The sequence below is a fragment of the Aotus nancymaae genome, unplaced genomic scaffold, assembly GCF_030222135.1.
Source record: "Aotus nancymaae isolate 86718 unplaced genomic scaffold, 86718_ANA_hifiasm-v0.15.2.pri h1tg000048l, whole genome shotgun sequence".
Lineage (NCBI taxonomy): Eukaryota > Metazoa > Chordata > Mammalia > Primates > Aotidae > Aotus > Aotus nancymaae.
This window is the reverse complement of record NW_026988462.1, coordinates 1,058,487-1,074,621: the sequence shown is the minus strand read 5'-3', so window position 1 is coordinate 1,074,621 and position 16,135 is coordinate 1,058,487. Positions and strand designations below refer to the sequence as shown.

The following is a 16,135-nucleotide window of genomic DNA, read 5'->3' as shown; positions in this document are numbered from 1 at the left end:
ATAAGGCAACCACAGCCTTCACATATTCCCTGCAAGTATTAACCCAGATCAGCTAGGCCTGGCCGACGGAACCAGGGGAGAAATTCAGGACCCGGTCCTCAAAACCTCGCAGCCCCAGGGAGTCGAACAGACTGACCTCAAGGATTCCCAGGGGCCACTGTTTCTTCTGAAAGCCCGCTCGTGGGGCGTTTGTCCCTTCGTCCTTTCGTCACCTCACAGTTGTTCACATTCGCCTGCTCCTGGGGAAACTCAGGCCAGGTCATCAATGACCCCTCGCCTCCCCGCCCCCTCCGTTTCCTGAGCTGGGATAGCCCCAGAAGTTGAGCGTTTCCTGTGCTGTAAAGACTTCCAGCTTGGAGCGGAAATCGGGGCCGGGGCAAGGACGCAGGGGCGTGTCGCCCACGTTTCTGGCCCGGCGAGCCGCAACTCCTTGGATGTAAACGAGATTTGGCCGGCGCTGCGGCGTGTGGGGAAAGATGATTACCCTCGAAAGGAATCACGACTCCTCGCGGAGCCATTACTCGTGCCGCTCCGCACGCGCAGGTTCTGGCCCAGCTTTCAGCAACTCCCCTCTCCTTGCTAACCACTCACTCGTAATTTGTGGGCCGCAGTGGAGCTGCACCCGGGGCTGCAGCCCCCCCCAATTAAAGCACTTTTGCAGCCCAGACTCTCAGTGAGCTGCCTCCGTGCACGCCAGGCCGTCACCTCCTGCTCCCGCTTCTCCCTCTCCGCCCAGCCCTGAGCAGCTGAAATGGATGTGATTCACGCACTTCCTGCGTGCGCACACACACATGTGCATGGACATATATTTGCACACATGTATAACGTGCATTCCCCCTCCAATGCCGCTCTCACACGTGCGGGAGCCTGGACGTTTCCCTTTTGTGCTCTTTTTGCAGGCCCGGAGCTCCTGCTCCTGGTTTTCTCCTTTCGCTCCTTGCTCTCCTCTTCCTTCGCCACTTTCATTCTGGAACCCCCGGCCTGGCTTCTGTCCCTCTGCCCCGGTGGCGCTCTAGCCTATTCCTCCCCGGAGGAGCGGGGGCCGCGGAGGTGCGCCCTGCACGCCCAGCGAGGGCCGAGTTCTGGGGCGGCTGGGACCAAAGGGCTGGCCTCGGGCCTGCGCCCTGTTTGTTTTCCTTTCGCCCCCTGAATACTAGATTGAGACATAAAGATTACCCGGGCCGAATAATGCCGGGAGTCAACACTCGAGCAAACAAAAGTGCTTGCACAACTCGTCAACCCCGCTGGGACCCGGGCCGCGGGCTAGGGGAGAGAACGCGCTCCTCGCTGCTAATTACAAATAAATGATGATGTGCTCACTAAGTAATTGATTTAATGAAGTTCCTATGAAACTATTAAACCCGGGTGGAGGTCAGGCTGGAGGCGCCCCAGAGCGCCCATTGTGGGCTGTTTAACTCCACCAGGCTCCTCGGAAAGACATCGGGGCTAATAGGTGAAGTCACAGCTGCTCGCGCTGACTTCTCGGAGCGCCCGGCCGGCCGCGGGCACCCTCGCGCCCTCTTCCTGTCGCGCCCTTGTGCCCCGCCGCCCGCGCCCCGCGCCGGCCAGCTTACCCACGCCACTCCCAGCCCCGTCGCCAGCTCCCGAGGGCCTCTCCAAAGGGATCCCGGATCTCGTTAAGAGCGGGAAGTTGAGCACTGAACTTGTGAGCACCGCCAGCAGTCGGCGGCGTGCACCGCCGCCCACCCCTCCCTCCTCACTCCACCCCCGCCACTTCGTGCAGGAACTCCAACCAGTGTGCCACGCAGGGTGCTCGCGCGCTCTTGGCAAGGTGCCTGGATCCCGAGTGTGTGCCCAGTGCACTGGCTAGGGCGGGGCTGGGGGGTTGAATTGTGCGTGAGTGTAAGTGTGTGGGGGGTGGGGGTCGGGAGGTGGTGTATGCGCGCTCGAGAACGTGCATTCCGGGCCAAAAGGCCATCTTTCTGCATCAGTTATCCTGGCCTGGGCCCTGTTCATGCAAAAAAAGTGAAGGATGTAGGGAGAGCAGAGAAGGGGAATGAGGAAAGATGTGCAAAATGGATCACTCAGGTAGGAGGTTGGGCCTGGGAACTCCAGTCGTAGGCTGTGCGGGAGTGGGCTGCTCTGGCGCGGCCCTCTCTCGCTGCCCCACCGCCCACCTCTGCCCGCGTTCTGACCCGGCCAGGCGTTCCTTGGCCCCAGACCGACGCCTCCAGCTGCCAATGGGGCGTTGGGCCCCAGGCCCGCATCTCAGGGCAGTCTGAATGCGAGCTCCCCGGCCACCCATCGCGCTCAGATTCCAGTCTCTGCAGGAAGGGTAGGGACTAGTTCTCTTGCAGCACCGCTCTCGGTGGAAACATGACCCGCCCCTTATCCAAAAGGCCAGAGGGAGCCCTGAGTGGACACACTTTAAGATGGAGAATCAGACATTGCAAATGAATTAAAAGCTAAGGGGGCTAAACCACACACACACACACACACACACACACACACACACACGGGGGGGTGGGTGTGGGGAGGACATTTTACTGCATCTCCCCCCACCTACAAGGGCTGTGTGGTAAAAGAGAAGGCTCACATCCAGGTGAAAGGCCACTTAGGGAGACGGAGGACGGGGGGAGCCTGTTGGGTTTCTGGCTGGAAAAAAAATTAGTCCTCCGGATGTCCTGCCCCGTCTGCCCAGCCAAATCTTGTCTCTTTCATCAAGAACTGATAGTTAACCGAGTTTCTCAGAGCATACATTTCATTTATGCCACACTCAGTTGGCAGTAAGCTTCATTCCTTTTTTTAATGTTAGGAATTTTCAACTGCTGAAACCAATTTCCATTTGATTTGGAATCAAACACTTGCAATGGGGGGCAGGGAGAAGGGACATTTTGGCGTGGTTGTTGGTGACTTTAAAGAGAACTCCACTCCCGCCTGGATCTGTGGTCTCCGTGAGGGTCTCAACCTCTGACTTCGCGGAATATTGACAAAAATCAGTTTGAGTCTTGCTTGAGGCCTCAGTTTCGCCATCTGTAAAATTGGATCTGGAGATCCTTAGCTGAGGTCCTTTGGGCTTTATTTGTTTGTGATCTGTGAAGGGGACCGCAGGGGGAGGTGGAAGTCAGTCAAGACGACTGTTTGCACCAAGCTTTTGTCTTTCTTTGTAGAAGAGAGTCCCTTTGTAAAATAACGCCCCGCCAGCCTGCCTAATGGATTTGTGCAGGGCTGGAGTTTTCATTTTCCCCAAGCAGGAACGACGAAAGAGAGGGGAGCTTGCAACACTGCCAGTCCCGCGTGGCCAGAGTTTGCCAGCGGCGCTCTCCAAAATGTGCCAAAAGCGGTGTGCTGGGCGCACTCTCGACCCCGCCCCGGGCAGCTGTTCCCATTTTGTTCCCGCCTCTTCCCCCCTCACCCCAGTCCCTCGTATTCCTTTAACGCCTGCTGCTGACTGCATTCCTGCTGCCCTTAATGCAGGATGGGCACTTCTCTTCAGCCTGCAAATGCGAAGTGACATTTGCACTCGGCTCAGCCAACGCGTGAGCAGAGAGCGGGGGCACAGGCCCATTGACCGAGCGCGGCCGAGGGGCCGGCTGGCTCGGCAGCATCCGAAGCTGCCTTAATTAATACCATCTTAAATAGTCCAGCAGCCACCGAAGACAAAGTTGAAGAAAGACTTTAAGGCTGAGTGCCCCTCGACAAGCTCTTTTTCCCGTGTCATTCAATATTTAATGCTCTCGCTTGTAATGCTACTACTGGTGTTCCTTTCTCAGCAACGACATTATTTTTTCACGGTGCCCATAGCCAGGGAAAGCCCTTTAGGCAAAGAAAATCAAAATGTTTGTTGTTTTGGATGACTTATAACTCTTGTTTAACACAAGCACTTTCAGGAAAGTATAACAGGCGCAGCCTCCAAAGCAAACAACACAATCCTTGTGACAGAGTCGGACACAAAAAGCACATTGTCTTGCGGACTACCCCTTTTCTCTGGTGCTAGATGGGGGCCTGTCTTCGAATGAACACCACGATGCTATTTCACTTTTGAACTATTGTTTTTGAGTTATGCCATGTGGTCAAAAGGAGCGAGAAGGGGGTTGTTTCCAGGCTCATAAGACAAACGAGTTGCCTTTTCAATGAAATCCCCCCGCGATCCTTGAAAACGGAGTTTAAATGTCACCTCCGCCTTTCTAATGGGCACAGGGCTGGAGGCGACCCTTCAAAGCGCCTCGGTGATGAACGACCCTTATTAAATATGGCCCGGGCCGCTGGGAAAGTCTCGTGCCCTGCCCGGGCGCCCTAGAGCGCCCCTCGCTGGAGGGCCCTGGAGGAGTCGGGCCTCCCCTGCCACCGAGCGGGTTCTGGGCCCGCAGAGCCCCAGCCTGGACTAACGGGGGCGGGGGCGGGGGCGGGGGCGTGGTGGGGGGGCAGGGGGAAAGAAGAGGGAAGCCTGGGCGAGCGGGGCCGTTGTAATACAACTTCTTATCTGCCGCCCCCAACACGCCCGTGCGCCCCCAGCCCCAGAGCCTCCGCGTGAAAGGTTGATGCGTTTCCCCACTGACTCTTTTTGTCCGCAGCCGAGTGGCGTCTGCGAGTCTGAGCTGCAAAGTTACTGATTTGCAGGCTGCATGTTAAGGCAGCCCATGTAAGTAATTTCTCCGGGCACCCCAGCAAAGGAGAACAAATCGCTGACAAAGGCGAGCGCTTTCGATTCAGCGGCGTCGTTAAGGCAACCCCAAAGTATTCCTCCTATAATAAGTTCCACTTCAAAGGGTTTCTCATTCAGCGGTGACTGCTTCGCACTTTTATTAAGTCCGGGCTTTTTCACTCGGAGGAATCATCTGTTTGGTTATTTTTCATCGTGTTTATTTTTCACCATTCACACAGTACTTGTATTAAATAAACAAAGAACAATCGCTCTGCAAATAAAAGTACTTAGGTGGGGAGAAAAGGAAGAGGAACTGGGGCTCTGGCGCCCCTGGCCCTCTCCCCTCACCCTTCTAACATCACCCACTCCCCACCCCGACTCTCCTCCGCTCCTATCCTCCTTTCTTCATTCTTTCTCTCCCCTTTCTCTCCAGCTAGGAGGTTCTATGGGTGAATCTTAACCAACACTGAAGAGAGAGAGAGAGAGAGAGAGAGAGAGAGAGAGAGAGAGAGAGAGAGAGAGATGCATTTCTGATGAGGTGCAAATGTACTGAACTAACTTGGCATGAACGTAAAGGTCACTCCAGCTGTGTCTCATCGACTCTCTCGAATCGCAGTGGCCCTTTTGCCTGCGACTCCCCTGGCCCTGCCCACTGCCATAGCGATCCTGACGCTCCTCGTGGATGGACCATAGAAGCAGTAGTTTGAATTTCAAAAAAAAAAAAAAAAAAAAAAAACATAACTTCGAACTTCTCTCTGCCTGATTTGGCAGTTGCATGTATGTTAATGTGTGCTCGGGGAGTGCGTGGGCGTGGGGCTGAGTTTTTGTCCACCGAGGGGAAGTGTGTTGGGGGCCCCAGGGCAGTTTTACCTCGGATCTCCTGCTGGCCTCCCTGTGCCTCCAGACCTGGAAGTCTTCCGTGGCCGGGCGCCCTGTTTTGCTACACTGTGGGTGGACTGGCAGGCCAGGAGTGATGTCAGGGGATGGAAGTACGGTTAATAATCAGCGGTTGGGTTGTTTTGTTTGCCTTGTGATCAGCCTTCTTTTCTGCTGGCTTATGGTGATCACTTGAGAAACCAGATGTCTCCCCTGCCCCCTCCCCAGGAGCTGTATTTCCTAACCAAACTGGGATTTAAAAATACTAGTGGCCAGCACCTCTTGTCCCATTTTTGTAGACAGAGAGATGATAGATGAAAGATTGCTGTGTGGATAAAAGCACAATGGTCTCCAAAACCTTCCCCAAAGTGAAAGAGGTCACTTATAAGAGAGTGCAAACTGTTTGCAGAGAGTGGGGCCTCCTCTTTTCCTGTCCCTAGTGCTATGATGCTTGTGTGGCCATCTTAAGAGAATATAATTCCCACCCTCAAACTCTATGGAGTTTAGATTTTAGGACTATTAGCTTTATCAAAGATCATCCTGAATGGGAAAAAATATATACATAAACTTCAAATAATTGTGTGTTTGAAGATTCTCCTAGCCTGGAAAACAAAGGTAGATGATTTAAACAGTATTTGCAAGGGCCACCGTTTTGCCTAGGAAAGATGAAGTCTTTGATGATAGCCAACTTAGTGTCAATAAGTGGCTTTCTTTGAGACATATTCAGATGGGAACGTCTTGCTTGCCAATTGCCATAGAAATCCTAACACACCATGAAGATTGTCCAAGCGCCAAGCCTTCCGTTCTGGACTAAATTACTTTGAAGTGACGCAGGACGAGCAGTGGTCAATTTTAACTCTATAGACTGGACAGACAACGCTGGGAGTGGGAGATTGTGCGTTTTAAAGCAGATAATAAGAAGGGGAAACTTGTTTTATACACTCTATACAAGGTTCTGCTCATTGTCAGATATCTTTTATCTTTTATATTTCCCATGAATGATTCATGTCTTGGTGGCTTTGTGTCACCCTTCTTTTCACAAGAAACTTCATTAGAGAGCTATAAGTTTTCCCATTGATTGGGGCCCTCATTTATGAGTGTTTTTCTCCTTCGTGTGCTGGTTATTGTCATCTGACTTAAAACAACTCTTTGCAACCTGTTTCACCTTTACTACATTTAACAAACCTGACTCTCAAAAGCCACTATAACCTTTCAGAGAAGTGCTTATTGACATTACTAGCAACTGCTTTTAACTATTTGCCTTTATCAGTTTTGTATCTGCTAACAAAAACACAAGCAAACATCCAGCCTAGTAAATGTGCATAGCCAAATACCTTCATTTAAGCCACTTGCATATTTTGCTGTCATGCAAGAATCTAATTGTTCTACACACCTGCCCCAAAATGCTGAGCTTACATTACCAATAGCCACTCAACTTCCAGAACAAACTACAGTAAAACTGCATCTTGATCTCCCACGCTGTAAGAGGCATTCGATGTCCACTACTCAATGTGATTCAATACCCATCCCAGCCCCTGACCGATTTCGCTTCTACCTTCTTTGTGTCTAGAAGCCTCACTGTCCCTCCCTCCAAGTTTTCTTCATTCTCTTTTTTTTTTTTTTCCGTTTGGAGGCTAGGCACCAAAGAAATGCTAAAATTCACTTTTCAGCTTTTCACTGATTAGAATCACTCAGGATATTACTTATTTTCACAAATAAATACAATCCCCCAAAAGATTTATGCTACTTTAAGTATAACCTGCAAGGCTTAGTCTTCATAAAAATCTCATGGTTCCTAGATAAGCTTGTAAGCTGGAAGTTAAACCAGGCTGCAAAAATATTATATTGCTTGGGGAGAGGCTAAGAAATCAAGAGATCAAGGGAAGACATTCACTCAAATTAGCACAACCTGTTCTGTTTGTAAGAGAATGAGAGATATGCCAATAGGTAAAACATCAGCAATAATAAGAATACCTTTATTAAATTTGTTACTTCATAATCATTCTTGCTTGCTCTCTACTGGAGGTACACATTTTAAGTTTTTATTTTAGGTGTATCAAGAACCAATAAATCTGTGGCAAAGAGTTAACCTATGTATGGTAAAATACATAAAATACATATTCCTTTGTTTCATAATAAATAAACCTGTAGCGTAATAAAGAATAGTGCAAACTACCATTGAAAAAGTTGTATAAATAAAACAACTCATTATACATCAGGAATATTTTGTTCTAATAAGTTTACGATACATAAATTATCCCCCCAAAAGTTCATAACTTATCTTTTCTGTTTGAAAGGGCTTTGAAAGTGAATAATATGAAAATCAAATAAACTTTTAAAATGTAAAATTATCTCATATTCAAGTTTTACGGTCTTTTCTTTATAAAGGAGGGTCTGCATGTTTCATATTCACCATAACAATCTGAAGACAACATTGAAAGGCTTTCCAAGTGACAGCACCATGCACTGTACTAGTCATATAATATATCTATAAACTATATATAATCTCATCAACACAATGCAAAAAAGACATGCAGGAAGAGTCTTGGTTTTCACATTACGTTGTTCATTCAAGTAAGCTTAAAAATATATTTTTCCATTTTCTTTCCTTTTTTTTTTTATTAAATAAACCATGGATCATAAATGACAATCTTTCACCAAAATGTATAATATAATTCTTTGGTGTGCTTTGAACTCTTCCAGGAAAAAAAAAGGATGATGTCTGAAAATAAATTAATTCAACTGTACAAATAATAGTGTTCACATACAAGTTATTAACAATGACAAGACTACATCAACCACTCACAGCACACAAAACAAATTTCTACAAACCCTGGGGAGGGGGTGTCTTCAGGGTCTCTGAGGATAAATTAGTGCTCTTTAGTATATCTGTATGATGTTTCTGATGGACTACATTTTGCACAGGAGATGTGTTGCACCAACCGAAAATAAATTGACTAAGAGTTATTGTCCTAGGTCCTTGACCTTTTTTATCCTAGCTTGACAGCTCTGGCAAAGGTCACACATTCATCAGTGTTTGGTGGTAACTATAAACCTTTTAAAAATTTTAATATGTATGGCAACTCCCTCCCCTCTTTTAATGTAAATCATACACTTCACACACTGTCATTTTCAAATGGATTCCAGTTTGGTGTGCTCAGTGCTCAGGTGGAAGAAAATGCATTAAAATGCAGCTTCAAGCATTGAAAAATAGACTTTTTAAAAGGTTGATACAACTGTATAAAAGAGGGGTTGGCCTGTTTATCAAAAACAACAGCTTTCCAAAAAAATAGGCATGATGCCATCATCACACCTCCACAAGACTTGACTGTGAATGTTGGCATCCCAAAGAACATAGGATCAAAAACAGAATCTCTTTATTACACAATAAGTTTGGACAGTTAGGAGGCAGCATCTGAGAATTCAGATTAAAAAAAAAAAACACACCATAGAGGAAAAAGAAAGCACTTGAATTTCTTCTATTTTATAAAATATCACAGTTTCACAGTTGTCTTATTGCAGCAGCTTTTCTTCTCTCCACTGTTGCTTGAACAATCACAGTAGCACAAGATATGGAGATATATTAAGGTTGCTGCATCTTTTTTTTTTAATCCCACAGTAGAATACTGAAGAAATAATCCTGTATAAAAATATCGTGTTAAGGTGAGATCAGAAAATTAAAAATTACAAATAATAAACTCAAAGGGTTTTTACAAATATTTTTGGACACAGGTACAGTCCACGATCTGTTGGCAATGCAGCAGGTGTGTAGTTTACAATCAAGAGGCCTTGGCAGAATTAGGGTCCAGCAAGGAGGCTCAGAAGCAGCCTACGGTATGGTGTTAAAGGCATTTGAGAGGCACTCCAGGAAATGCAGAGGGCCTTGTTGCTGTGTTAAGTTCTGACTTAATGCTCTTTTTCTCCCCCTTTAAAAAAAAAATACATATATGTATATATATATATTGCATCGGCAGTGTGTATCTCGATTAACTAATCTCTCCATTTTCCTTGGTACAATTTGCCCCCAGCCCTGTCCTCTTGCAATGTACAAGTCCAGCTTGGTTGTTTTTTGTTTGTTTTTTAAGAAAAAAAAAAAAAGCCCAAATATCTTAATTAAATTAATTAAATGTACAAACACCATAGGGTTTCATACTGAATAAATAGGGCTAATTAGACCCGGTGGCAAGTCTGAGTCACGGGTTTGTCTCAGGCTCGGCATTGTCTCAGGTTAGGAAGTGGTCCAAGGACTCCCATTTATTATTTCACTTATTATTATTAATCATAAATTCTAATGTATCGTCCGCACAACTTCGGGGTTCCCGTAAATTTCCTCATCTTCAGACTCGGAGGTGGTTCCATTGCTGGAAGGGGTGTGGAGGTGGCTGGGGGCCCCACTGGCCTGGCAAACGTACCACTCATTGAGGTTGGTCACCTGAGGGGACAGAGTGCTGGAGCGACTCCTGGCTGGGTCCAGCATGGGGGACAAGGGGGCACCCACTGGAGTCCCCACTGATGAGTAGCCAAGGGGTCCTGGAGAAGGTGGCGGGGACTTGCAGTGAATCTTCATGTGCTTCCTCAGGGAGCTCGGGTGAGTGTAGGATTTGTCACAGCCTCGGATCTTGCAGTAATAGGGCTTGTCACTGGTGTGGACATGGGAATGTTTCTTCCGATCACTACTATTAGCAAACTTCCTGTCACAGCCATCAAATTCACATTTGAAAGGCTTTTCCCCTGCAACAAAACACAGGAAGAGTCAACAATGGCTTTCCAGAGACCCCTCACTTGAGAGAAGCCTTGGAGCAGAACCAAGGATGTGTTTTTCCTATTCTCCCAAAGACCACCTCCCAGCCTAATTCTTCTTCCTAATTCATAAAAGGGAAGGGATATTTCAAGGATGGGCCTGGAGTCCACTGGCCTGGTGGCTTTGCTTGGACCTGGGCTCCTAAGAGGCTCTCAGCCCCTGCAGTCCCAGAGGGGTCAGGGTGAGATCCCCAGTGCTGAACTAAGAGCAGTGTGTAACACTGAAACCCACCTGGGACCCGCAGACCCCCTCCCACCACAGACACACTCCCCTCAGGGTCTGTACACTCAAAGACACAAGCAGGAGATCCTCCTGTCAAAATAAACACAAAATGATACTTCCAAAGCCACAGGCGGAAGTAAGCATATACAAAAGAGAGAGAGAAAAAAAAACACATACACTAAATTAAAAGTAAACTGGGGGTACAGTAAAATTATAATAATGGCATTTCCTTTCAGTGTTCCCCAGCATTTCACTGATGGAGAGGGGCAGCAGGAGAGAATGTGGAGCTGGGAAAGGAAAGGAGGTAAAACAAAACAATGCTTTTCTTTAGAAACAGAGGCACCTGTGAAACACACTCCCAGCACTCGGTTTTTACAGGGCTAGCTGGGCAGAGAATAGGCTGTTGGCTTCTGCATTCTACAGCTCTCCTCACTACTTGCAGGGTAGTTAAGAGCACAGCAGCACAGAGCCTTAACAAACATTAATAAAGACCACAAACCGTAGCAGAACCTACCTTTACCTTATACCATAAGTACACTTATTCCCATAGCTCCCTACATTGCTTAATAGTCAAAATGATTTTCTGAAAAAGGCCAGAGTCTTTTGGCCTGACACCTCCTGAAGCTGACCTAACCACCCCACGAACACAATGCCTTTAAACACAAGGCCTCTGGTCCAGCAAATGGAAATACTTCATAAGACAACTAGAGAAATTCAGCCACTCTACGTTTTGGTGTTAAATAGCAAGAAAAGGAAGACAGCAAGCAGCAGTCTAACTGCACTTTCCCTCTCCCCTTGGCATCCCTGAACTTGATATAGTTGAGTCCAGAATTGAACAAATCATTTTATACATATTATTGTATTAATAATATTTTCCTCTTTTATGTAAATAATTTAAAAATAAAGGTGAATTGCTCCCATTTCAGCAGCTCCTCTGGTGGCATACTAGGTAGAACATTTTCCCTTGTTTTGGATAACTTATTTTCAGAAAGAAACTATGAAGCCTCAGCTTACTGTACACACATTTCTGTGATGAATTTTCTGTACAGGTATTTTACTGTAGTGAGTTTTGCCAACTATAACTGCCTCAATGGCAGAGTCTGCTAGCACATCTGAGAGTATTCAGATGGATGCCTGGAGTTTAACTTTCCCTATCTGGAAATACTGTTTTAAAATAGAATTAGACATTATTCAAATATGCCTCCTACAGTGATATATAAAGAGAGAAACAACACAATTCCATGATAATCACAATCTCTAAAAATTCTCTGTGGATGAGTTTCACCAAAAACAAAGCGAATCCCTTTTTATCAAAACATCAGTGATTTGTCCTGATTCCTATATTACACTTTAAGTCATAGATAAGACCAAGTTAACGTCACATTCTTTTTAAAAAATTAAAATCAGCCTTTCTTTAATATGGAGGCGTAAGTGGGTTTACTTACCCACCCTACAAAAAATGCAATGCTGCTTTCAGCATGGTCATGTTTCTGTTCAACCTACAAATCCCGGATTGTGAATAAACGCTTTGAACAGTGCTAACTCCTCCACTGCACGTGAAAAAGGCAAACAACTAGATTCAGGAAAGGGAGGGATGTGGTGGAAGGCAAGGTGGAACATCAGAGGTAAATAAAGGAAGAGGTGCTCACAGAAACAGCAGAGAACGAGGCCAGGGCAATGGAACGGCCTGTGTGCTCAGGGGGCCTAGGGGAATGAGCAAATTCTACCTAACTGGAAAGGCTGTGAGACCTCAGTGTTTACATTTAAGATTCCGACAGACGGGTCACATCAGAATTTAACTATTTACAGAGTTTGAGAGCCTGGAGCCTGTGGGAACGTAAGGAACTACGTTCGGGGACCGCCAGCTCCTAGCAGCTCCCTCTCCCGAGAGAGCACGCGAGTCCGGCCCGCAGGACGATTATAAACGGAATTGGGGGCACGTGGGTCAGGAAAGGGGCCTTCGGGAGTGGCCCGGGGATTAGTCCCTTTGATCAATCCGTTCCGGGATCCCGGATAACCCCCAAAAGGGAGAGCGGCGTGGCAGGGAGGGAAGTAAGTCCGGATGAGCCCTCTCAGGACACAATGCCCGATGGCTGAGCGGCCCAGGGACCCCCAGAAACACCGCGAGAGGGTTGGACTCTGAACCCAAGGCGCCCGCATCCCTCCCGGAGGAACCCCCAGGCTCCACCGGGTGGGGCCCACGCGGCCGCCGGGAGGGGACAGGAAATGCAACCGTCCACGAGACGCGGAGCCAAAAACCCAATGGCCAAGGGTCCCCTCGGCACCCGGGGTCCCCTGCGCCCCCCGCCCCGACTCCACGCACGCGCGCGCGGCCCGGAAAGCCATCGGGGACAGGGGGCGGGGGGATGGCCCGTTTCGCCGGGGTTCGGATCGGCTTCCGCGCTCGCAGCTCCCGGTAGCTGCGAAGGGAAGTCAGCTCCCCTGGCCAGGCCTAGGCTGGAGGGAAGGGCCCGAGGCCGCGCACGACACCGCGCTTGGGGGTTCCTTTTGGGGGCCGAGGTGGGGAGCAGCTTCAGGGTCCCTGGACCCGGCCCGGCCGAGAAATGCTGGGCACAGGAGCGAGCAGCCGGCTTAGAGGCCAGGGCGTTTTTACGAGAGCCTCCTGGGAAGTTTCCTTCTGGAAAAATCATTAAGGCGGACTGATCCCGATTAGAAAGAAACAGGGCTCCAGGGAAAACGTGCTCCCCGCCGGCCATCAGGAGGCCCGCAGGGGAGGCCTGGGACAGGAAGGCAAGCTGGAGCCAGGCCGGGGTTCCTGCCTCGGGCCATCCCGACGCGGCTGCCCCCGCAGAGTTCCGAGCGCCCCCAGCCCCGACCGCTGTCTCCTGGCCGCGGCAGCGCCGATAAATCAGCCAAGTGATTACTGAACGTAAACTCCTGTTATTTAAGTGTCCTCCGAGGGGTAATCGTGTTTGTCCCTATAAATCCCGACTGCGCTCGCGCTCATCAGCGCTTCCGCCCGACGCGCTCGTCCGCTCAAAGGGGGCACACGACCCACAGGAGCCATCCCACCGCCCCGAGCTGCAGTCGCCCTCCTCAGAGCTGTGGAACCCCCAGAGGCAGGGCTTGAGGTGGGGTGGGAGGGTCCCTACGACGCCGAGGGCGTCCCGCAAATTCCACGACAGGGTAGGCCTCACCGATGGCGGGAGGCTCGGTACTCCTTCAACTAGAACCTTCTCTAGGACAGATGTTAACTCCAGCACCCTCCAGGGCGAGTGTGATACTGCGTGCGAGAGGGCGCATGGGGCGCGTAAATGGTGTGAGTGTGAGGACACACAGGTGTTGGTGTCGCGGGAATGGGGTGCACGCACGGAAGGACATGAGTGTAAAATCGTGGGAGACGCATGCAAGCGAAGGTGTACGTGAGGGGTGTGCGACGGTGGGCGAGTGCGAGTGGTCTCTGGGGGCCCGAAAGCGCATTCCTGTCTTCCCAGAGGGGTCCCTTCCCTTCCCGGAGGGGCTGCCTCGAGCGGCCCAAATCCCGCAGCAAATCCCACGGTCGGTCCTCGGAGCTCGGCTACCGCGCAGGACCTACGACCTGGTGGGAAGCGAGGCGCTTGCCAGGGTGGCTCCGGCCTCTTTTCCCATCGCCCTCCCCGACTTCCCGGGGCCGGACGGGTGGGGGCTGCCGACCGTCCTGGGCGCCTTCCTGCTCCAGCTGCTGCAGCATCTGCTCCGAGGTGGCGGTGGCGGCGGCTGGCGCGCGTTGCCTGTCCCGGCTGAGGGGCTGCGGGCGCGCTGGAGACTCCGCCGTGTGGCAACCCAACGCGGGGCCTGTGTGTGCTATCGAATTACTTATTCATAGAAAAAAAAGAGAGGGAGAGAAAAAAAAAGAAGTCACATGTCCGGGTTATACGTATGCGAAGAGAAGCAGCAAAAGGAGGAAAAAATGAAGGCGAGCAGGAGGAGGAGGAGAAGCAGCGGCGGAAGCGGCGGCGGCGCAGGAGTTGGTGGCGGCGGCGGCGCGGCCGGGGACAGACACCCACCTGTATGAGTGCGCTTGTGGATCTTGAGGTTCTCGGAGCGCGCGAAGACCTTGCCGCAGCCCGGGAAGGGGCAGGGGAAGGGCTTCTCGCCGGTGTGCACGCGGATGTGGTTGATGAGCTTGTATTTGGCCTTGAAGGGCTTGCCCTCGCGCGGACAGTCCTCCCAGAAGCAGACGTGGCTGCTCTGCTCGGGGCCGCCCACGTGCTCCACCGTGACGTGATTCACCAGCTCGTGCATGGTGCCGAAAGTTTTGGAGCAGGGCTTGGCGCCGCCGGCCTGGGGCGGTGGCGGTGGCGGCGGCGGCAGCCCGGCCAGCTCGTCGGGGTCGATCCACTTGCAGATGAGCTCCTGCTTGATTGGCTGCCGCATGTAGCGCAGGAAGGCCCCGGCCGCCCCTGGGAGGTGGGGGTGGTGCTGGTGCGGGTGCTGCGCGGGCGCCGGCGGCGGCGGCGCCGGGGGCGGCGCGTGGTGCTGCAGGTGGGGCCCCGGCCCGGCCGCTGCGGCAGCCGCCGCAGCCGCCAGGTTCAGGTTTAAGTTCACGGCTCCGTAGCCGTGCAGGGCGGCGGCCGCAGCGGCCGCCACCGCCCCGTAGTGCGCGTCCCCCGAGCGCGGCGCGAAGGGCGGTTCGGCGCGGCCGTACAGCTCAGCCGCCGCGGCTGCCGCCGCCGCCGCCAGCCCCAGGCGCATCTGGCCGTTGAGCGGGTGCGGGTGGCCGCCGGGGGCTCCCGGCGTGTCGTGCAGCGCGGTGAAGAGCGCCGGGCCGCCGCCGCTGTCCGGGCCAGCGTAGGTGCCGCTGGCGGAGATGAACATGCCGGCCGAGTGGGGAGGCGGGGCCGGGTGCTGGGGGGAGCCGGTGCCCGACCGTTGCTCCCCTCCGAGCGGGGCCCCGTGCATGGCCGCCGCGGGGGCCGTGGCGGAAAGGTCCCTCCGGAGGACGAAGTCCCTGCTGTGGCCTTTGCCGCTGCTGCCGCCGCCGCCACTGTTGGTGGTGGAGTAGCCCGAGAGGGCAGGAGGAGGAGGAGGAGGCGGGGGAGGGGGAGGGGGTGAAGGGGAGGGAGGAAGAGGAGGGGCTGGGGGCGGGGGCGCGGAGGGCTGCGCGCCACTGCTGCCCCCGCCACAGGGGTAGCTGCCCGCGCCAGGGTGCGCGACCGAGGCTGCAGCAAGGGCGGCGGCCGCCGGAGCCTCGGGGTGTGCCGGGAGCGCCTGAGAGGGAGGGCTGAGGCCCAGCGCGCTTGCCTGGGCCATGTGCTCGGGTCCGAGCGGAGTGGTGGCCACGCCGGGGTCAGCGCCCAGGTCCCGCGGGCGGAGGTGCGCGACGGCGGCGCGGAGTTGGGAGTGGGCGGGCGGGTCGGCCAGCGCCGGGAAGCCTGTCATATTCTGAAGCGGCTGGACCTGAGCCTTTGCCAAATCCGCTAATCTCAGCGCTGGCGGGTTCCTCTTGCTCAAAGGGGGCTCCATCAGAACTCTACAATCAGGCCCATAGACCCTCACTGGGGGGACTTTTTTCCCTCTGCCCGCCTTCAAAAACATGTATATACTAGGCGCTCTTTAACTTCTTTTGTCCTGGCCTCCTAACTCTGCTTATTCCTGTCCCCACTCTATCCTCCAGCGATTGGCAGAGT

The 16,135-nt window shown here is 51.8% G+C and overlaps 1 protein-coding gene and 1 long non-coding RNA gene across 2 annotated transcripts in view; both read right to left on the bottom strand.

Annotated features, from left to right (window-relative positions):
• The window catches only part of LOC135268957 (uncharacterized), a 100,067-nt gene extending 98,411 nt beyond the window's left edge, over positions 1-1,656 (bottom strand). The window contains exon 1 of the long non-coding RNA XR_010337284.1: positions 1,575-1,656. This is a non-coding gene — a long non-coding RNA (uncharacterized LOC135268957). The remainder of the gene's footprint in view (positions 1-1,574) is intronic.
• A 5,774-nt stretch (positions 1,657-7,430) lies between these two features.
• ZIC5 (Zic family member 5) lies at positions 7,431-16,135 on the bottom strand. The gene is made up of 2 exons (XM_012440921.3): positions 14,513-16,135; positions 7,431-10,213 (listed from the first exon to the last, which is right to left on the bottom strand). The coding sequence occupies exons 1-2, from the start codon at positions 16,041-16,043 to the stop codon at positions 9,771-9,773; spliced, it is 1,974 nt and encodes a 657-aa protein (XP_012296344.3). The 5' UTR covers positions 16,044-16,135; the 3' UTR covers positions 7,431-9,770.

What these genes read in the sequence shown, in the direction of transcription:
- ZIC5 (XM_012440921.3), bottom strand. Translation starts at nt 16,043, where the DNA reads ATGTTTTTGAAGGCGGGCAGAGGGAAAAAAGTCCCCCCAGTGAGGGTC. An exon ending in CCACAAGCGCACTCATACAG is followed by an intron (nt 10,214 to 14,512) that starts GTGGGTGTCTGT and finishes GTTTTGTTGCAG; the next exon opens with GGGAAAAGCCTTTCAAATGT.